This window comes from Herpailurus yagouaroundi, unplaced genomic scaffold (assembly GCF_014898765.1).
Source record: "Herpailurus yagouaroundi ecotype Mexico unplaced genomic scaffold, PumYag 182, whole genome shotgun sequence".
NCBI lineage: Eukaryota > Metazoa > Chordata > Mammalia > Carnivora > Felidae > Herpailurus > Herpailurus yagouaroundi.
Genome location: NW_024412413.1, coordinates 17075770 through 17099068, shown reverse-complemented (window position 1 = coordinate 17099068; position 23299 = coordinate 17075770). Strand labels below are relative to the sequence as shown.

Here is a 23299-nt window from a genome sequence, read left to right as displayed (position 1 = left end):
AAAAAAGAAATACTTTGGGGCGCCTGGGTGGCACAGTCGGTTAAGCGTCCGACTTCAGCCAGGTCATGATCTCGCGGTCCGTGAGTTCGAGCCCCGCGTCAGGCTCTGGGCTGATGGCTCAAAGCCTGGAGACTGTTTCCGATTCTGTGTCTCCCTCTCTCTCTGACCCTCCCCCGTTCATGCTCTGTCTCTCTCTGTCCCAAAAATAAATAAACGTTGAAAAAAAAAATTAAAAAAAAAAAGAAATACTTTATGTTCCAACATTCTGTCTTAACCCTGAGTTGATGTATGGTGGGAACAACTGGATGTTTAAGATATTTTTGTGATTCTTTGTTTTAATCTCCACCCCCCCCTTTTGTATATGTGATATGAAGCAAATGAGGAAACATCGTTCTAATGGTTTAACAAGGAAGGAGAAAGAAAGACCTTAATTTCTGAGTGGAGATGTCTCTTTCTATGTGGATAAGTCGATTAAGACCATTGTCAAAAGTTTGTGTTACTGCACCTGACTTTAGGATCCAAAAAGTTGGGGTTTTTTTTGTTTTTGTTTTTTGTGGGTTTTTTTTTTTTTTTTTTTTTTTTTGCCACATTGTGCCTTTCCTCCTGGAATTGTAAGCTGAACACAATAATAGTACCTGTTTACACTGTGAAGTGGGTATTATTACAGAAAACACACTGGAGGCTTTCTCACTGTTAAGCAAATAATGCCTTGTGAATGTATGATCTACAGAGAAACCTCTGTAGTTTAACGTGCTGATGCTGTCTATCGTTTTAACAAATAAATTTTGGATGTTTTTTTCTTTCCCTCAAACACACAAATAAATGAATACTTTATTGCAAAACATTGGTAACCCCCACCTGAGCTCTCAGTGGGTCATAATCACTGATCACAGATTAACAATGATCACAGACCATAACAAATGAAAAAGTTTGAAATATTGTGAGAATTACCAGAATGTGACACAGGGACATGAAATGAGAAGATGCTGTTGGAAAGATGGTAACAATAGACTTGCTTGATGCAGAGTTGCCACAAACCTTTAATTTGTGAAAAACATAATACCTGTGAAGTACACAGTAAAGCAAAGAAGGCAATAAAATGAGGTATGCCTGCAGAAGCAAAATGGAAAAAGAATAGATAAATTAAACTTAATCAAATTAAAAACTTTTGCATGTCAAAGGACACTGTCAAAAAAGTAAAAAGAAAGCCCACAGAATAGGAGAAAATATTTACAAATCATGTATCTAATTAAGGTCTAGTACCCCAAATATACAAAAGCTCCTTACAACTCAACATTAAAAAGATATATATCCCAATTAAAAAATGGGTAAAGAATCTGAATGGACATTTTTCCCAAAGAAGAGATACAAATGACTAACAAAGACATGAAAAGAGACTCATCATTAGTCATCAGGGAAATGTAAACCAAAGCCACAATGAGATAGTATTTCTTACCCACAGCTAAAATAGAAAAGACAGACAAAGCAAATGTTGGTGAGGATATGGAGAAATCAGAACCTTTCTACATTGCTAGTGGGATTGTGAAATAGTATAGCCACTTTGGAAAACAGCTTGGATGTTCCTCAAAAAATTAAACATAGAGTTACCGCATGACTCATCAGTTGAACTCCTAGATATATACCCCAGAGAACTGAAAACATACATTCACACAAAAACTTACACATGAATTTTCATTGCAGCATTATTTGTAATACTAAAAAGTGAAAACAAAATGTGCATTAACTGAGGAATGGATAAACAAAATGTGGTATATCTATACAACAATATTATCCAGCCACAAAAAGGAATGAAGTGGATAACACCTACTACAACATAGATGGACCTTGAACACATGGTGTTCAGTGAAAGAAGCCAGATGCTTAACAGGCCACAAATTGTGTGATTCCACTTATATGAAATATCTAAAGTAGGCAAACCCATGGAGACATAAAGGAGATTAATGGTATCTGGGAGCCAGGGGTGGGGGGAAGAAAGCAGAGAATCATTGTCAATGGATATAGTGTTTCTTTTTGGGGTGATAAAATTGTTCCACAATCAGAGGAGGGGGTTCAAGATGGTAGAGCAGCATGGAAGCTCTCAGCTTGTCTTGTCCCTGAAACACAGCCAGATCAGCACCAAACCATTTTGCATACCTAGGAAACTGATCTGAGGATTAACACAACAATATGCATAACTTGAGCCACAGAACTCAGCAGAAAGAGGAAAATTGATTTTTATTTACTTTTTACTTAATTTAAAAAAATTTTTTAAATTATTTTTAGTATTAAAAAATTTTTTTAATTATTTTAGAATGTTTTTTATTTCATTGTAAATTTTTTATTCTATTTCACTTTCCTTATTTCATTTATTCTATTTTATTATATACATTAAACATTTTTTTTTCTTACCTTTTTTTTTTCTTTCCCCTTTTTCTCTGGTATATCAAGCTTCTTTCAATAAGCAGACCAAAACACAACTAGGATCTAGCTTCCTTTATTTGATTTTTTGTTTTGTTTTTAATTTTTTAATTTTTAATTTTTATTATTTTTTTTCTTCCTCTAACAAGACAAAATGAAGGAATTCACCCCAAAAGAAAGAATAGGAAGAAATGATGGCAGAGGTTTAATCAACACGGATATAAGCAAGATAACTGAACTAGAATTTAGAACTGCATAATAAGAATACTAGCTGGGGTTGAAAAAGGCATAGAATCCCTTTAGACGGAGATAAAAGAAGTAAAATCCAGTTAGGACAAAATTAAAAATGCTATAACCAAGATGCAATCTTGAATGAATGCCATGGTGGCAAGGATGGATAAAGCAGAGCAGTGAATCAGCAATACAGAAGACAAAATTATGGAGAATAATGAAGCAGAAAGAGAGGGAAACAAAGTCAAGAGAGCATGATACAAGACTTAGAGAACTCAGTGATCTATTAAAAAGGAATAATATCCAAATCATAGAAGTTCCAGAAGATGAAGAGAGAGAAAAAGGGGCAAAATGTTTATGTGAGCAAATTAAAGTGGAACATGTTCTTAATCTGGGAAAGGATACAGACATCAAAATCCAAGAGACACAGAGAACTCCCATTAGATTCAACAAAAATGACCATCAATAAGGCATATCATAGTTGAATTCACAAGACACACAGAAAGACTTATGAAAGGAGCAAGGGAAAAATGTCCTTAATCTATAAGGGAAGAAAGATCAGGTTCACAGCAGACCTATCCACAAAACTTGGCAGGCCAGAAAGGAGTGGCAAGATATATTCAACATGCTGAATTGGAAAAATATGCAGCCAAGAATTCTTTATCCAGCAAGGGTATCATTCAAAATAGAAGGAGAGATAAAGAGTTTCCCAGACAAACAAAAACTAAAGCAGTTCATGACCACTACACCAGCCCTGCAGAAAATTTTAAGGGGGACTCTGGAGAAAAGATGAAACAAAACAAAAAAGACCAAAAGCAACAAAGACGAGAAAGGACCAGAGAACATCACCAGAAACACCAACTCTACAGGCAACACAATAGCACTAAATTATCTTTCAGTACTGACTCTTTTAGTCAATGGACTAAAAGCTCCAATCAAAAGACATAGGGTATCAGAATGGATAAGAAAACAAGACCCATCTATATGCTGCTTACAAGAGACCCACTTGAGACCTAAGACCCCTACAGATTGAAAGGGGATGGAGAACCATCTATCATGCTAATGGTCACGAAAAGAAAGCTGAAGTAGCCATATGTATATCAGACAAACTAGATTTTAAAATAAAAACTGTAACAAGACATGAAGAAGGGTAATATATCATAATTAAGGGGTCTATCCACCAAGAAGACCTGACAATTGTAAGCATTCATGCTCCCAACATGAAACACCCAAATATATAAATCAATCACAAACATAAAGAAACTCGTTGATAATAGTACCACAATAGTAGGGGATTTCAACACCCCACTTACAGCAATGGACAGATCATGTAAGCAGAAAATCACCAAGGAAACAATGATTTGAATGACACACTGGTCTGAATGGACAAAACATATATTCAGCACATTTCATCCTAAAGCAGCAGAATACACGTTCTTCTCAAGGGCACATGGACTGTTCTCCATAATAGATCACAAACTGGGACACAAATTAGCCCTTAACAAGCACAAAAATATAGAGATCATACCTTGCACATTATCAGACCACAACACTATGAAACATGAAATCAACTACAAGAAAAAAATTGGAAAGACCATGAATACTTGGAGATTAAAGAACATCCTCCTAAAGAATGAATGGGTTAGCCAAGAAATTAAAGAGAAAATTAGAAAGTACATGAAAGCCAATGATAATGAAAACACAATAGCCCAAAACCTCTGGGATGCAGCAAAGGTGGTCATAAGAAGGAAATATATAGCAATCCAGGCCTTCCTATAGAAGGAAGAAAGGTTTCAAATACACAACCTAACCCTACACCTAAAAGAGCTGGAGAAAGAATAGCAAATAAAGTCCCAACACCAGCAGAAGATAGGAAATAAAATTAGAGCAGAAATCAATGGTATCAAGATTAAAAAAAAACAAAAACAAAAAAACAATAAAATGAAACTAGAAGCTGGTAGTTTGAAAGAATTAACAAAATCGATAACCCCCTAGCCAGACTGATCAAAAAGAAAAAGGAAAGGACCCAAATAAATAAAATCATGAATGAAAGAGGAGAGATCACAACTAACACCGCAGAAATACAAATAATAATAAAAGAATATGAGCAATTATATGCCAACAAATTGGGCAATCTGGAAGAAATAGATAAATTTCTAGAAATATACAAACTACTAAACTGAAACAGGAAGAAATAGAAAATTTGAACAGACCCATAACCATTAAAGAAATTGAATCAGTAATCAAAAATCTCCCAACAAACAAGAGTCCAGGGTGATGGCTTTCCAGGGGAATTCTACCAAACATTTAAAGAAGAGTTAACACCTGTTATTTTGAAGTTTTTCCAAAAAATAGAAATGGAAGGAAAACTGCCAAACTCATTCTACAAGGCCAGCATTACCTTGATTCCAAAACCAGACAGAGACCCCACTAAAAAGGAGAACTATAGACCAATTTCCCTGATGAACATAGATGCAAAAATTCTCAAGAAGATACTAGCAAACCAGATCCAACAATACATTAAAAGAATTATCCACCACGATCAAGTGGGATTTATTCCTGGGATGCAGGGCTGTTTCAATATCCACAAATGAATCAATATGATACATCACATTAATAAAAGAAAGGATAAGAACCACATGATCTTCTCAATAGATGCAGAGAAAGCATTTGACAAAATACAGCATCCTTTCTTGATAAAAACCCTCAAGAAATTAGGAATAGAAGGATCATACCTCAAGATCATAAGAGCCATATGCAAAAGACCCACCAGTAAGATCATCCTCAATGGGGAAAAACTGAGAGCTTTCCCCTAAGGTCAGGAACACGACAAGGATGCCTACTCTTGCCACTGTTATTCAACATAGTGTTGGAAGTCCTAGCCTTAGCGATCAGACAACACAAAGAAATAAAAGGCATCCAAATCTGCAAGGAGGCAGCCAAAGTTTCACTCTTTGCAGACAACATGATATTCTATGTGGAAAACCCAAAATATTCCACCAAAAAATGGCTAGAACTGATTCATGAATTCAACAAAGTCACAGGATATAAAATCAGTGTACAGAAATCAGTTGCATTTCTATATAATAATGAAACAGCAGAAAGAGAAACCAAGGAATCGATCCCATTTACAATTGCACCAAAAACCATAAAATACCTAGGAATAAATCTAACCAAAGATGTAGAAAATATATACACTGAAAACTATAGAAAGTTTATGAAAGAAACTGAAGACACACACAAAAAAATGGAAAAACATTCCGTGCTTATGGATTGGAAGAACAAATATTGTTAAAATGTTGATACTACCCAAAGCAGTCTACGTATTCAATGCAATCCCTATCAAAACAACACCAGCATTCTTCATAGAGCTAGAACAAACAATCCTAATATGGAACCAGAAAAGACCCTGAATAGCCAAAGCAATCCTGAAAAAGAAAAACAAAGCTGGAGGTACCACAATCCCAGACTTCAAGCTGTATTACAAAGCTGTAATCATCAAGACAGTATGGTACTGGCATGAAAACAAACACATAGATCAATGGAACAGAATAGAGAACCCAGAAATGGACCCACAAACGTATGACCAACTAATCTTTGACAAAACAGGAAATCATATCCAATGGAAAAAAGACAGTCTCTTCAGCAAGTGGTGCTGGGAAAACTGGACAGCGACATGCAGAAGAATGAACCTGGACCAATTCCTTACACCATACACAAAAATAAATTCAAAGTAGATGAAAGACCTAAACATAAGTCAGGAAGCCATCAAAATCCTAGAGGAGAAAACAGGCAACAACCTCTTTGACCTCGACTGCAGCCAACTTCTTGACATGTCTCTGGAAGCATGGGAAACAAAAGCAAAAATGAACTATTGGGACCTCATCAAAATAAAAAACTTCTGCACAGCGAAGGAAACAATCAGCAAAACTAAAAGGCAACTGATGGAACGGGAGAAGATATTTGCAAATGACATATCAGATAAAGGGTTAGTATCCAAAATCTATAAAGAACTTATCAAACTCAACACCCAAAAAACAAATAATCCAGTGAAGAAATGGGCAAAAGACATGAATAGACACTTCTCCAAAGAAGACATCCAGATGACTAACAAACACATGAAAAAATGTTCAACATCACTCATCATCAGGGAAATACAAGTCAAAATCACAATAAGATACCACCTCACACCTGTCAGAATGACTAAAATTAAATTAACAACTCAGGCAACCACAGATGTTGGCGAGGATGTGGAGAAAGAGGAATCCTTTTGCATTGCTGGTGGAAATGCAAACTGGTGCAGCCACTCTGGAAAACAGCATGGTGGTTTCTCAAAAAATTAAAAATTGAGCTACCCTACAATGCAGCAATTGCACTATTAGGTATTTATCCAAGGGACACAGGTGTACTGTTTAGAAGGGGCACATGCACCTCAATGTTTATAGCAGTGGTGTTGACAATAGCCAAAGTATGGAAAAAGCCCAGCTGTCCATCAATGGATGAACGGATAAAGAAGACGTGGCATATATACACAATGGAATATTACTTGGTGGTCAAAAAGAATAAACTCTTGCCGTTTGCAACGACATGTATGGAACTAGAGTGTATCATGCTAAGTGAAATCAGTCAGTAAGAGAAAGACAAATATCACATGACATCACTCATATGTGGACTTTAAGAAACAAAACAGATGAACATAGGGGAAGGGAAGCAAAAATAAGATAAAACGTAAGAGACAAACCGTAAGAGACTCTTAAATAAAGAGAACAAACCGAGGGTTGCTGGAGGAGTGTTGGATGGGGGGATGGGCTAAATGGGTGTGGGGCATGAAGGAGGAAACTTGTTGGGATGAGCACTGGGTGTTCTACGTAAGCGATGAATCACTAATTTCTATTCCTAAAATCATTATCACACTATATGTTAACCAACTTGGATTTAAATTAAAAAAGAAAAAAAAAAAAGACTCAGAAGAGAGAACTGGTAGAGAATAGGGGCACTACAACCATTTCAGTTAACACATGGTTTTCTCTAAAGGCCTAGCCTTACATAGATGAAAACGCTTTGGAACTAAGATATGTAATGTGTTTTCATTCAGTGCATATTGATATTTTGTGGCATGATAAAATAAAAAAATAAATAAACTTGGGCATAATAAAAAAAAAAAGTTCCACAATCAGATAGTGGTGATGGTTGCACAACTCTGTGAATATACTTAAAACCACTGAATTGGGGGCGTCTGGGTGGCTCAGTGGGTTGAGCAGCGGGGTCTTGATTTTGGCTCGTCATGATCCCAGAGTTATGGGATTGAGCCTCATGTTGGGGAGAGAAGATTCTTTCTCTCTCCCTCTGCCCCTCTCCCCTGCACATGCACCCTCTCTCTCTCTCTAAAAAGCAAAACAACTACTGAACTGTACATTTTAATTTCTTTAAATGTTTATTTATTTTAAGAGAGAAGGAGGGCACGCAAGTGGGGGAGGGGCAGAGGCAGAGAGAGAGAGAATCCCACGCAGCCTCCATGTGCAATTTGGAGCCCGACTCAGGGCTTGATATGGGGCTCCATCCCATGACCACGAGATCATCATGGGAGATCATGATTAAGAGTCAGACACTTAACTGAGTAAGCCACCCAGGTGTCCCTTAACTGTACATTTTTAAAGGGTGAATGTAATGGTGTCTGAATTATAAGTCACTAAAATACCTGTTTTAAAAGGTATTTAAAATGTGGGGCGCCTGGGTGGCTCAGTCCGTTAAGTGTCTGACTTCGGCTCAGGTCATGATCTCACAGTTTGTGAGTTCAAGTCCCGCATCAGGCTCTGTGCTGACAGCTCAGAGCCTGGAGCCTGCTTCAGATTCTGTGTCCCCCCCCCTCCCCCCCGTCTCTCTCTCTCTGCCCCTCCCCTACTCACACTCTGTCTGTCTCTCTCTCAAAAAATAAATAAACATTATAAATAAATAAATAAATAAATAAATAAATAAATAAATAAAAGGTCATAAATGTAAAAACAAATGGACAGAAGGAACCACATTCCTTTATAGTGTATGGGTCCTAATGATTTAGATTTCCTGAAGCACAGAAAAGCTTACATAATCCACCACCAGCTCCTGTTCCGATTCTTCTCCTCTCAGTTTCCTCACAACTTTCTGAATGAAGTCTTCAAATTTGGTGGCCAGATAGACATCTTCATTCTGTAGTTGAAGCCCACCGCACTTCTGTCTGATCTCTTCAACCAGCCTTCAGGTAAGAACCAGTTCACGTTACTTACATTTTTAAAAGAGTTTAGGGGCACTGTGTCATTACATTTGTCAAGTTGCTTTTGAGATAAGACATGTCACATGCCTATTTACCACCTATGAGATCTTCTATGATAATTGAAGAAATTGATAAGACCGGGAGAACAAAATCAAAAAGCTGCATTCTAAAAAAATTTTTACTGTTTATTTATTTTGAGAGAGACAGAAAACGCACGTGCACATGTGTGTGCATGAGAGGGGGAGTGGCAGAGAGGGACAGAGAGAGAGAGAGAGAGAGAGAGAATCTTGAGCAGACTCCATGTTATCAGCACAGAGCCCAATGCAGGGCTCAATCTCACAAGCCGCGAGATCATGACCTGAGCTGAAACCTAGAGTTGGAGGCTTAACCAACTGAGCCACCCAGGTGCCCCTAAAAAGGTGTCTGGAAGGACAGTGGATATTCTTTTGTCTTTAACTTTGTGCATGGCTATGATAAAAGAAACCAAGGCAAAAACATTTTACTTACTTGCAAGCAAGATAATTAAGGGGCACATAAAATCAGGTCCTATCCTTTCAAAGGTGCTCAAGGAATAAGGAATAAAGAAAAGTCCCTAATGTAAATAAAGATTATGAAACAAAAGACATTGTATAATATTTTCTGTAGATCATATATAAGAATGGAGCAAACATTTGTTTTATTACGTGGTTAGTGTTGGTACTAAGCAGAATCAAAATTATTTTTGAGGGGCACCTGGGTGGCTCAGTCGGTTAAGTGTCCGACTTTAGCTCAGGTCATGATCGTATGGTTCATGGGTTCAAGCCCTGCATTGGGCTCTGTGCTGACAGCTCAGAACCTGGATCCTCTGTGTCTTCCTCTCCTTCTGCTCCTCCCCTGCTTGCACTATGTTTCTCCTCTCTCAAAAATAAATAAACATCAAAAAAAAAAAAAATTCTCATTTAGAGCTTCCCAACTCCCGTGTCATATCGGAGGAAAATTAGCTAACAAATGTGAGGACGAATTTTAAAAAGAAACAAACAATTAGAAGCACTGATTTTCTAGGTATACAGGAGATATGAAAACAACTCCTGGCTAGTGACAGAGAAAGGAACAAAGATATGTGTTTGGCCGTGGAAACAAACAATCCAAAAAAGATGAAGAAAAGAGAAATAGAATAATGGTAGAGTGATAACATCCAGAACAAAGGGTTGGATTGGATCTTCAAAGTCAAAGTCAAAATCCCCAGTGGAGGGGTGTGAGTCAACAGGGTGATAGTTTTACCTGACAACATCCATTGAGCTTGCTCCAGATTTAAAGAAGTCTGTCGAGTCTTCAATAACAGGGACGTTACTTAAAATTCCAGCCCAGATGACCTATACGGCAAGGATAATTTTTATGAAGGGCGTGCCATGAAAAACACAGTGGCAGAGACTGACCAGTGCCTCACCAAACCTACTTTTTTTTTTTATCTTGGATACATGGTCTGACTACATTTTTTAGCAACTCTTCAAGTTAGATGTAGCCGTATGACTGACTTCTAGCCAATGAGTATGAGCGGAGGTGAACTTGACACCCAGTCTTGACCCATGAAGAACCTCCTTCACACCATTCTCTGTGCGCTTTTGCCCTTTTTGGCTGCCTGGACTGCAGGTGACTTTGAAGATAGCATAGCCTGGGTCCCTGAATGACTCCACCCCTAATCCTCACATTCCAGCTTCACCTCTAATCCCCCTGCCAACCTAGAACTGCCTGGGATTATTTTGTGAGTAAGAAATAACCTTGCATATACATTTTGGAGTTGATTCCTACTATGGCTAATACAAAAAAGAGGAGAAATAAAGTTCCATCCTCACTACCCTGAAGACTGATGGTACAGTTGCAAAAATGCTTCAGTTTTGCAAGGTAAGGGTAACATTAAGGACATCACATGTTCACCTTGATGGTCCCTGCCACCTTCACCTCTTCGGCTGTAAGTTCTAGCACTGAGGTCTCACCCGCTGAAAAGTACTGAGAGGCTGGAATCATTCTTCCATCTTCAAACTGCAAATTCCTCACCATCAGCTACAGTGCAGCAACAAGACAAACAGAAGGATTGAAGATTAGGACAATTCAAAAGTGAGGTTGGTCGGGGAAGACGTGTCATAGATTACACAAATACAAGGGGCAGCTTATTTGGCAAATACAAAAATATGGATAGAAAGCACTCCCCATTATTTGTAAAAGGACTGAAATGGTATTTTAATAAAGGCAGCAGAAAGGAGAAAGTTAAGTCTAGGGGTAGCTACATCTCAAAATGGGTAATAAGCTCCCAAAAAATTGGCATTTGGATATATGTAGACTAAAACCTACTGTAACTCCTCTTCCTCCTCCTCCTCCTCCCACTCCTCCTCTCCCTCCTCCTCCTCTTCCTCCTCCTCCCATCATCTGAACACTTACTCTGTAGCAGGCACAGTGCTATGTATTCATGTATGGATGCACGTATCTCATTTTAGTCTCATAAATCCCGATGGAAGCAGGTGCCATTATTATCCCCATTTTACTGATGAGGAAATGGAGACTCAGTGAGGGTAAGTGATTTGCCCAATGCCGCACAGCTGGAGTTACAACCGAGAAGCAGCTGGACCCTGAAGCCTACAATCTTAATAACTGATCTACCCTGCCAGCTACCAGAATATATCTGTAAGCTGCAAATTCCCCTTTGCTTTCTTCAAAGAGCCCACTGGGGCCAAGGGCCCATGCTTCCAAGCACAGCAGTGAGGGTGGCTGCCTGCGTGGAAGGCAAAGGCAAGGAGCATCTGAAGAGGGCCACATCCGTTGCATTTAGCCTCCTGGGCTCCAGCAGTGGGAAGGCAGACAGATGGGACTACTGTCTGTTTTATAGATGAGGAAACAGACTCAGAGGGGAGAAGCGTCCTCCACAAGACCAGTAAGTAGCAGAGCAGGGATTCACATCCTGTTTCCTGACTAAATTCCAAACTCTTTCTACTGTGCCACCAAGGTGACTGCACAGGTCCTTGAGGCTCATCCTAGGGAGACTTGTTCTCAACTAGGCACACAGAGCCAGCTCATCCCCTGACAGAAATAGGGCATGGGTATCTCGAGCCTCCCATGTCCCACTGCAAAGCTGGATTACCTTGTAAAAGGTATTTCCTTAGTAGCTTGGGTTATAGAAGGAAACCAAAAACGTTACTTTATAGGTGACCATATTGAACACTCACTGCTTTTCCATCATTACCAAAAAGAACAAGTCCATTTTTGGTAACAAGACCAGGCTTCGTGGCACCTTTGATTTCCAGTGGTTCTCCAGAAGGCACGGAGCTTTTCAGCAATGACGAGCCATAAAACGTGACCATCTAATAAAGAGATCAAACCCATGTGAAATGGGGAGTTACACCTACAAACAGGGGTGTGTGCAAACAGCAGTCCCTGCAAAAAAGCTCCAGTCGGAATCATCATCTCTGATAAAATCGGAACACCCCAATGTGGGAGACTGTATCAAGCATCTGTGGAAACGACACCGAGCAAGAGATAGTTTATGAATGTACGACGGAAGAGTTTCAAGAATGCCTCACAACCAGATGACATTTATCATTTCTTCACATGGATACGAAGGTAAATGAGACAAAAAGGCCTTGCAGACTTCGCAGCCTGAAGGTAGGATTTTCGAAGGGGAGGGGAGGTGGTGATGGCAGAGAGTCAGTGAGGGCAGGTGCAGGTAGCAACCAGATGATTACAGTCCAGTGCGATTACTGATGGGAAGTACAGGGTGCTTTGTGGGTCAGTTCATGGAAACAGGACTGGATCCAGACTGTAACTAAGAAAATGTGATGGTAATTGATTTGTGATTGTAATTCTGTGACTATTAGCTATCACCTATTAAAGATTATAATAGTTAACATTTATTGAATACACATGCCCAGGACTCAGTATGTAAATGAATTAACATGTATTAACTCACTTAATTTTCACAATGACCTGTAGCCAATAAAAGAGACACTATTATTATTTTTTAAGTATATTTATTTTGAGAGAGAGTGTGTGTGTATGTGCAGGAGAGGGGCACCGGCGGGGGGGGGGGGTGGTGGGGAGGGAGAGAGAGAACCCCAAGCAGATTCTATGCTGTTAGTGGAGCCCGATGCAGGGCTTGATCCCTGAACCGTGAGATCATGACTCAAGCCAAAATCAAGAGTCAGATGCTTAACCAACTGAGCCACCCAGGTGCTATTATTAGTCCCATTTGCAATAAGGAACCCAAAGCCCCACTGGTTAAGTAACCTGCCTGAGATTACTCAGCAAACAGTGGTAGAGCCAGAATTTTAACAGAAACATTCTGGCTTCAGTTCCCACTCACTTAACTACTGCACTAAACTCCCTCTCTTGGTCCTTCCTGATCCCACATATTTTTGTTGGCACCTAATACATACTAAGAATCCTGCTTAAGTGAGGATATTATCAAGACAATAACATGAAGTCCTTGCCCCATGGAGTACAAAGCCTAGTAGGGGTGGGGGGATTGATAAATAAAGAGACCCTGACAATATATAATACGCTGTGTCAGAGGCAGGCAGGGGGTTGTTGGACCAGGAGGAGGGACCCCCAACCTGGCCAGGACGGGCCTGTGAAGTCAGGGAACTCCCAAGGAGAGCTGAAACCTGAGAGCCAAGTTGGGTTGAGATTTCCCAGGGATTATAAGACCCTTCCTGCTCCTCCCCCGGCCCCCCCCCCCCCACACACACAGCCACCTCTCCCACCTGCTCCTCACACCTGAGGCTCTTTGGGACTCCTAGACTGGGTAACACACTCTCCTATCTCTGGGCCTTTGCTTCTTTGTTTCCTTCTCTACCTGCTGACCTCTTGAAGGGCAAACAAATGGACCAGCTTTTCTAGGAAGCCTTTCCTACTGCACCTGAGTCTGGGCCTCAAGGATAGCATTTGTCTTATTGCCTTGTGAGTGCTTATTCACTTCTCTGCTTTCTCCATAAAACTGTAGGCTCCTTGAGAGCAGAGGCTGTGCCTAGCATCTGCTTCACAGCAAATGCTCAGTACGAGTAAAGATGGGGGTGTTTTCATCCAGCTGGTCACATACACCTAGAATCACAGACCCTCTTCGTGACCAAGGAAAGAACCAGAGGACTTATGTGTAATACCTTTTACAAAGGTAACACACACACACACACACACACACACACACACACACAAATTGGTCCCTGGCACATACCTGTCCATTTATCTCTGTCCAAGCTCCAGGGATTTTATCATGACCTCGGATCCAGTTATGCAAAACTTCGGCAGACTGATCCCAAGAAATCTAAGAAAGCACAAAGCTGAATCTCCTAATGCTATGAGTGTCAAAAGCAATAGAAACATCTCTCTCCATCAGTGGTGGAAGTGGGGTTGGGTAAGCATAGAATAGGCTGGATTGGAGATCTACCCTTTGGCCAGGAAATTGTACGTTGGGAACTACTTAAAGGTAAATGGCCAAGAACTTTGGGGTGTATTATTGAGTGGATATAAATACCTCAGCATTTTCCTTTTTCTGGATGCCTTCATATGTTGCTCCTTCTTCTGGTTGGGGAATGCGAGGAGCTTTTCCATCGGCTATGAGTTGAACAGCTTCCACCTAAAGCCAAAAACATTATCTCGGTTATAGCCCAATGGTCATCATCTGTTTAATTGAAGCTCTGCAAAACAGAATTGCTACATAGAAATCTGTCCAGAGAGTCAGACTATAATAATAGACAACTACCATTTCTTCAGGTCCATCTATGTGCCAGGCAATGTGATAGCTACTTCATAGAAAATATCCTTTGCAGACATCACACCAATCCTGCCAGGTAGATATTATTATTCTGGTTTTACAGATGAGAAAAACGAGGCCTAGAGAAGTGAAGCAACTAACTCAAGAGCAGAGGTAGCCAATAGGCATCAGAAGCAAGATCTCCACCCAAGTCTACCTATTGCCAATATCAAGCCTGTACTCTTAAAAATGACTCCCTTGTTTCAACAAATTTCAACATCCCTTGATGACCCAGTGGGAATTTCAGTAATATAATTGTAAAATAAGTCACTGTGAGTGATTTCTATTTATCATGATGATTCTAGAAAGCAGTACGTTGTTATATTTAAGAAATTCAACTTGGGGCGCCTGGGTGGCACAGTCGGTTAAGCGTCCGACTTCAGCCAGGTCACGATCTCGCGGTCCGTGAGTTCGAGCCCTGCGTCAGGCTCTGGGCTGATGACTCAGAGCCTGGAGCCTGTTTCCGATTCCGTGTCTCCCTCTCTCTCTGCCCCTCCCCCGTTCATGCTCTGTCTCTCTCTGTCCCAAAAATAAATAAAAAAACGTTGAAAAAAAAATTAAAAAAAAAAAAGAAATTCAACTTACTTTCTAGTGTAGGACACCTGAAATTTAAAAATAATTAAAATCTACCCATGAGTTTGATTGCTTTTGGAATGTGTCCTGGATTCTCTTCTGTGCCAGATTCTCATTTGCCTTGAGAGTCTCTCTCCTTCATGGGGAGGCCTACCTGAGCTTCAGTTCCCAGACCTCGCTCTCAGCATACACAGCTGCTGACCAACACCCACCCCCCAAAAGTATGCGGATGGAGAGACCTGAGAACAGGGCCAGTTCATAGCTCATTCACTTGCCCACTTGTAGCTATAATATCATTGGATACATGATCTGGGCTTGAGCAAATGCCACTGAACACACCCAACCCTACTTTGATTGTAATGATCATTTTTTAGCACCTACTGTGTGCCAGGCACGTTACACAAATGCTACCTAATTTTCATAGCATGCCTGTAAGTCAGGCAGTTATCTACACTTTACAGATAAGGAAACCAAGGCTGGCGAAGCTAAGCGACTTGCCTACTGTCACAACAGGTAAGCAGTAGAATGAGAACTTTGGTGTCTTTCTGACACCAGTGCCCTTCTCTCTTAATCATTAAATGATACAAACAAATCACTGCTGTCTTTCCTCCTAAATCCATAGCTGCTGCTTTTTCCTAATGTCCATCTCTGTGTGGCTGCTTCTACTATATATATCGCACTCGGAAAAAATTAAATGACACTGAAATTATCTTTCTCTATTTCTACAAGCTAATATATTTTTATGTTGTGGTGCATGTGCTTTGAGCTTTTTACCCAGAGCCCATCTGAAAAAATTAAGCAATGCCAAATTTCACCCTGTTACATAGACTGATTTCAAATACTTTTGAAGGAAGTCCAACTTCCAGAGCAAAATTTCTTAAGAGTCTGTACACTTCTCTACAATTAGTCATTATAAACAGGGTTGGAGATTCAAGAATTTGGCAAAATAAATGAAGCCATTTCATTGCTACTTCATCCATTTTATCAGTGCTCTCAGAAGAACAAGATAGCTTCACAAACTAAGAAATTTTAACATTCAGATTTCCACCCTAAATGTACCATCCTACTGGCAAATATAAAATCTAATTTTGTTTTTCAGCTTTATACTGTGTGTAACAATTAATATAGGAAAATTCTCAATAAAAGAAAAATATTTCTAAAATCTTAAAGGTTTACTAAATTCTTCTCGATGGCATAAATATACTAACCATGGCTTTGATTCCTTCAGGAAAGAGAAACCGATTATAAAGTGCATCCACTGTATCATTGGGTTCAACATCACATGACTTCTGAAGAAGGATGGGTCCTGTGTCTAAACCATCATCAGCCCAGAAAACAGAAAACCCAGCTTTCTTATCTCCCATAATTAGAGTCCTGTGAAAAGAAGAGCTTCAGCTTAAAATGTTGGTATAATGTATGACAAAGTGATGAGTTAGTGATATTAAAGTACAAGATAGTTACAATGGAAAGTAGACAGTGAGGGAAGCTACCATGAGAAATTAACAGCAAAGCCAGGAGATGTCAGCATTCATAAAATCACTACTGAATGGTACCACTATTTTGTACATTCCCATATCTATAGTCTTTCTTGTTAATACACACTAATGACTGCTAGTCTATTCAAAAGGGCACTGGAGCCCATCATTACTACCACTCATTAACTGCCAGTTGCCAGCTTTCTACTGTGGCATCAAGCAATTTTGCCCACCTGGGTCCAATTCCTACATCATAGTTGACCCTGTATTAGGCAGAATAAGATAAAGGAAAATAAAGCAGAAGATACTCAGTAAAGGAGAACTGATTATTAATTGAGATGATATAATTTGGATATAAGTGTCAGAGCTAGAATTAGCTCTAGATTGTCCATGTAAATTATGGTAAAAGATGGTTGGTTAATCCAACTCTTTGTATTTTATGCTCTAGGAAGCTTAGCCTAAGAGAAAATGTTGGCCCTGGGGGCTCCTGGGTGGCTCACTTGGTTGGGCATCTGACTCTTGATTTTGGCTCGGGTCATGATCTCACAGTTCATGGGACTGAGCACCATGTGGGGCTCTGCACTGGTAGCACAGAGCCTACTTGGGATTCTCTCTACCTCGCTCTCTGCCCCTCCTCCACTCATGTACACACTCATGCACACACTCTCTTTCTCCCAAAATAAATAAATAAACTTAAAAAACAAAGAAAGAAAAAGAAAATGTTGGCCCTTAAGAGCATATAATACAACCAATAAGCTGAATATGTGAACAAATACATATAAAAGTATATCAGAGAGCAGGCTAATATCGACATCATCCATGTTTATGACCTAAATTTTTTTTTTGTGGTATAATTTCTTTTTTTTTAATTTAACTTTATTTTTTATTTTTTAAAATTTATATCCAAATTAGTTAGTATATAGTGAAGCAATGATTTCAGTAGATTCCTTAATGTCCCTTACCCATTTAGCCCATCCCCCTTCCCACAACCCCTCCAACAACCCTCAGTTTGTTCTCCATATTTATGAGTCCCTTCTGTTTTGTCCCCCTCCCTGTTTTCATATTATTTGTGTTTCCCTTCCCTTATGTTCATCTGTTTTGTCTCTTAAAGTCCTCATATGAATGAAGTCATATGATTTTTGTCTTTCTCTGACTGACTAATTTCACTTAGCATAATACCCTCCAGTTCCATCCACATGGTTGCAAATGGCAAGATTTCATTTTGATTGCTGAGTAATACTCCATTGTATATATATACCACACCTTCTTTATCTATTCATCCATTGATGGACATTTGGGCTCTTTCCATACTTTGGCTATTGTTCATAGTGCTGCTATAAACATGGGGGTGCATGTGTCCCTTTGAAACAGCACACCTGTGTCCCTTGGATAAATACCTAGTAGTGCAAATGCTGGGTCATAGGGTAGTTCTATTTTTAGTTTTTTGAGGAACCTCCATACTGTTTTCCAGAGTGGCTGCACCAGCTTGCATTCCCACCAACGATGCAAAAGAGATCCTCTTTCTCCACATCCTCGCCAACATCTGTTGTTGCCTGGGTTGTTAATGTTAGCCATTCTGACAGGTGTAAGGTAGTATCTCATTGTGGTTTTGATTTGTATTTCCCTGATGATGAGTGATGTTGAGCATTTTTTCATGTGTCAGTTGGCCATCTGGATGTCTTCTCTGGAGAAGTGTCTATTCATGTCTTTTGCCCATTTCTTCACTGGATTATTCATTTTTGGGGTGTTGAGTTTGTTAAGTTCTTTGTAGATTTTGGAAACTAACCCTTTATCTGATATGTCATTTGCAATAAGACCTAAATAATTTTAAATCTCAGAGCTACTAATCAAGCAAGACCTAAGTCAATGAATCAATCACTCTTTTCAGAAATATTGAGGAATTAATTGGCATTATGTTATCAAGAGACTTGCAAACATTCATATACTTTGACCCAGTGATTCTGCATGTAGAAGAAATGTGAAATGAGAAAAAATACAAGTTTAAATGCAAAGATAACCACACAGAACCATTTAAAATAGCAAAAAAAAAAAAAAAATCAATTCATGCAAATACAATGAAGTGTTATTCACCACATTGAAACTAAGTGTAGTTTTCTGCCTAATTAATAACTTGACACTGAGAGATATCAAGGAGATGCACAGGTAAAGGAGAGAAGGCAGAAAAGTGTACCTACAGCAATAAAAATGTTAGACCATAATCCCTTCCTTCAAGGAGCTTAAAGTTGAACAGAAGACAGATAACAAAGAAGATAATTTCAGGTAATTGAGCATTTCCTGACATGTACTTGAGATTCTCTGTGCAAAAACAGTTCTATGGTCGAATAAGTTTGGGAACATTGTATACTCAGATTCCCTCCTAGAGATTATAATGCTCTCTCACTCAACACATATAATAGGTTCTAAGAAGTCCTGTGATCAAGAAATCTATCATAAACCAAACTTGTCTGACTATAGAACCTTTGTTTGCTCAGTTACTTAGTTAAACCTAATGAAGCCAGTACTCCATAGACTATTCTTGGGAAATGCTATCTAGCCCATGCTGTACCTCTATGTCTCAGGGGAGTTCATGCACTAGTAGCAATCAATCAGGGCCTCACACCTCCTCAAGCACACCTAGTTCCTTGATCCCCTAGGTAAAAAAATAGAAGATTATAGGCAATGGAAATAGGCCCATCTTCTCTGTAATTTTAAAAAATGCTCACTGGGGCGCCTGGGTGGCTCAGTCGGTTGAGCATCCGACTTCGGCTCAGGTCATGATCCCGCGGTTCGTGAGTTCAAGCCCCGCGTCGGGCTCTGTGCTGACAGCTCAGAGCCTGGAGCCTGTTTCAGATTCTGTGTCTCCCTCTCTCTCTCTGACCCTCCCCCATTCATGCTTTGTCTCTCTCTGTCTCAAAAATAAATAAACGTTAAAAAAAAAATTTAAAAAAAAAATGCTCACCAGTTGATAGCAGAGGCTCCTCTATGCCTGGGAAGGATGGAGGGGTGATATATGATGGAGCCGTACTTTGGGCTGTCAATTACATCCATGGGGATAAACTGTGTGCAGAAGGGAAGCACGTTTAGCTCAGCACCCACAGATTTGTAGGCCTCTGCCACCTCCTTTATGGTCTTGCCCTTGACTCTCCATCTGGGGAACTTGAACACGGGGGTCCCATCTTTCTCTGCAGCTAAAGCTGAGCAGGAAAGAGAAATGATTTTCATTAAAAAAAAATTTGGCCATAAGTTTATATGTGCAATGTGTGGATTCACACATTGCAGTTTTCCAGCTTCATGAAACATTGACAAATAAAACACGTTGAAGAACAATTTAGATGGTCACCAGAATTTGACCTGTTACAATTTTATCATGATCCATCCATTTTTCTAATGCGATTTTTTACCTATATATTTGAGGCATAATATATTTAAACTCAAAAGTTTGTGACTAGGGGTGCCTGGGTGGTTTAGTCGGTTAAGCATCAGACTCTTGATTTCAGCTCAGGTCATGATCTCACGGTTCACGGGATCAAGTCCCACGTCAGGCTCTGAGCTGATAATATGGGGTCTGCTTGGGATTCTCTCTCTCTTTCTCTCTCTTTGCCCCCACTTCCCAAAAATAAATAAATAAATAAAACTTAAAAAAAAAAGTTTGTGGCTACATAACATTTAAAAAAATTTTAAGTTTATTTGTTTATTTTGAGAGAGAGAGAACAGGTGCATGCAAGAGGTGGGAGGGACACAAAAGAGAATCCCAACCAAGCTCCACACTTATTGTCGGATGCAGGGCTTGAACTCACAAAACTGTGAGATCATGACCTGAGCCGAAATCAAGAGTCAGATGCTTAACCAACTGAGCCACTCAGGTGCCCCAACATTTAAAAATTTTAACTAAAGCTTTTCTCTTTTACAGATAAAAAATTATACTTTTATTACTGATATAGCCACTTAAAGAATATTTGTTTGTTTGTTTTTTAGATTTGGAGCCAAGTGCTGCTACATCACCACTCAGATTAGACGTACTCAGCCTCTGGCACAGATGGAAAACCATGAGTCCCATCCCATGCCTGTTTCCTGGAGGGAAGTCATTTTTATTACAGAGCAAACTATAATGAGAACACATTTTCTCCACCAAACAGGCAGATCCCAAAAGACGAAGAGAGGACGTTTTTGATCTGAGCTGGGCTTGTCTATTATCTAGTTCCTTCTCCCAAATTCACCAGTCAGATAAATTAGTGGAAGAGAGAGACCAAGAATGGAGAATACATGCTCCTCGTGAGGGTTCTGCCATACTGGAGAAGATTTGAGGCTCATTCCTGTGGAAAATGTTCTCTCTTCCCAAAAGAACAGCTCCATCTACCTCTGTGAGGAAAAGGAGTGGCCCTCCAAAGTGCCGGTAGCACCAGCTCATTTTTTTCCATAATAAAATATCATTTTTACTAACTACATACCTTACATATATTAAGTATACATATTTATTTTCCACCAACAATACAAAGCAACTACATTTTAGGCAATTTTTTAAAGCTTTAAGAAAGGCTTTTTATCTGTATTTTTTGGCTCCTTTTCCTTTCTCCCCCATTTAATCAACCTTCGTTGACTTTGGAGGGGATAATGCCTCCACCAGAAAGCATAGTTACAAATCTCAAGTGAGTCCTGAAGAAATCTGGCCATCAAGCCGATGCCTTGATCAATACACTTTGAAGGATGTGAGAGACCAGTATAATAATGTTCATAAAATGTTAAAAAAAACGGTAAATAAATCATTTTCAGATAATAAGAAAATGAATAAATGGTGGTAAAAAATGTGAAATTGGGAGGAAACTGTGCAACGTTAAACTGGGAAAGAAAAATCAAATGAAAAACTTAGAAGTCTTCATTTTTTTTTTAAGTTTATTTAGTTTGAGATACAGAGAGAGAGAGAGAGAGAGAGAAAGAGAGAGAGAGAGAGAGAGTGTGTGTGTGTGCACAAGCACAAGTGGGGGAGGGACAGAGAAAGAAAGAATCCCAAGCAGGCTCCATACCGTCAGCACAGAGCCCAATGCAAGGCTCAATCCCATGACTATAGGATCATGACCTGAGCTGAAATTAAGAGTTGGAGGTTTAACTAACTGAGCCACCCAGGCACACCTAGAAGTCTTCATTTTAAAAATCTACTACACTGAGATAGGCTATGATCCTTCCATAGTGATTTGTGGCTGCCCCAGGGCTATTTTCCACTGCTCTAGTTGGCTATTCTGATAACAAGAATAGTTTGCCACTGTCATTTTGATCCCTTTCCATGAACTAGGCACAGGGATGAGCACATTATATACATTATGTCATCTAACCCATGTAAGATGGGTGCTGTTGAACTAAGCTTAGTGGGTTTTAACAACTTGCCCAACCTCATGCAGCTAGTAAGTGGCAGAGTCAGATTAACTGCATGACTCCAGAACATATACAGTTAACTATATGCTGTACTACATCCCAGGCTACTCTACAAGTCAAGTTGGTAGTTTTTCTTTTCTATGTTTTGCTAGCAGCCCAAATGGCCACAACGAACAGAAAGGAGGTCCCGGCCCCAGGACCAGACACTAGGGAAAGTTAGTTTCCCAGGCCATACTTTTAAAGGAGTTTTAAGAGTCACATGCTTGTAATTCTTCTGAAGTTCATGTACATGGCAGAGACTGCTGGCTGTCCCCCTTCAATCTCTAGCAAAGATTCTTCTACTTTAGCTGAGCACATAGCCACCCTGAATAAAATCTATGTTTCTCTGTCTATCCTACAAATAGATTTGGGCTGTGACTACGTTTTAGCGAGTGGGATACAAATGGGAATAATATGTGCAACTTCGGGATAAAGGCTTGCCTTCTGCTTCCCATCTTTCCCTTCCTGCTTGCTAGAATGCAGACTGGACAGTTGGGGCTAAAGCAGCTATCTTGGGGGAGCCTGGGTGGCTCAGTCAGTTAAGCGTCTGACTTCAGCTCAGGTCATGATCTCATAGCTTGTGAATTCGAGCCCTGCATCAGGCTCTGTGCTGACAGCTCAGAGCCCGGAGCCTGTTTCAGATTCTGTGTCTCCCTCTCTCTCTCTGCCCCTCCCCGGCTCACACTCTGTCTCTCTCTCCCTCAAAAAATAAATAAACATTAAACAAAATTTTTTTTAAAAAGCAGCTATCTTGGACCATGAGATGGAAGCCCAGTGTTGACAATAAGAAAACAACAAACAGCAAGAGTCTGCATCGTGATAAATATAGAGCTGCCACAACAGCTCCAATGGCCAACTCAGACTTGAGAAATGGACTTCCATGTTACTTAAGCTAATATTATTTGGGGCTACCCTGATTCAACAGCCAATCTGATATCCCAAATATGAGTCCTCCCAAATACCCCCCCACCACAAGGCTGCTGCAAATAGCTAATAATAGGACACATAGTCCCAGTAATAGGCATCCGTCCCTTTCTGCCTTGGGAACCAGGTCCAAATTCACGAGGCAGATTCCCTCAGAATTCCCCAGGTTGGGATAGCTTTTTTCTGAAACAAGGATAATTTTCTTTCTTTCTTTCTTTCTTTCTTTCTTTCTTTCTTTCTTTCTTT

The 23299-nt window shown here is 39.7% G+C and overlaps 1 protein-coding gene across 1 annotated transcript in view; it reads right to left on the bottom strand.

The window, feature by feature from the left end:
• ALDH1L2 (aldehyde dehydrogenase 1 family member L2) overlaps window positions 1-23299 on the bottom strand; it is a 66920-nt gene that overhangs the window by 29899 nt on the left and 13722 nt on the right. Inside the window, exons 3-10 of the mRNA XM_040491021.1 lie at window positions 19683-19917; window positions 16457-16622; window positions 14397-14498; window positions 14097-14186; window positions 12097-12231; window positions 10814-10939; window positions 10160-10251; window positions 8734-8881 (exon numbers count right to left, since the gene is read on the bottom strand). Of these exons, the coding sequence (XP_040346955.1) occupies window positions 8734-8881; window positions 10160-10251; window positions 10814-10939; window positions 12097-12231; window positions 14097-14186; window positions 14397-14498; window positions 16457-16622; window positions 19683-19917 (1094 nt within the window). The remainder of the gene's footprint in view (window positions 1-8733; window positions 8882-10159; window positions 10252-10813; window positions 10940-12096; window positions 12232-14096; window positions 14187-14396; window positions 14499-16456; window positions 16623-19682; window positions 19918-23299) is intronic.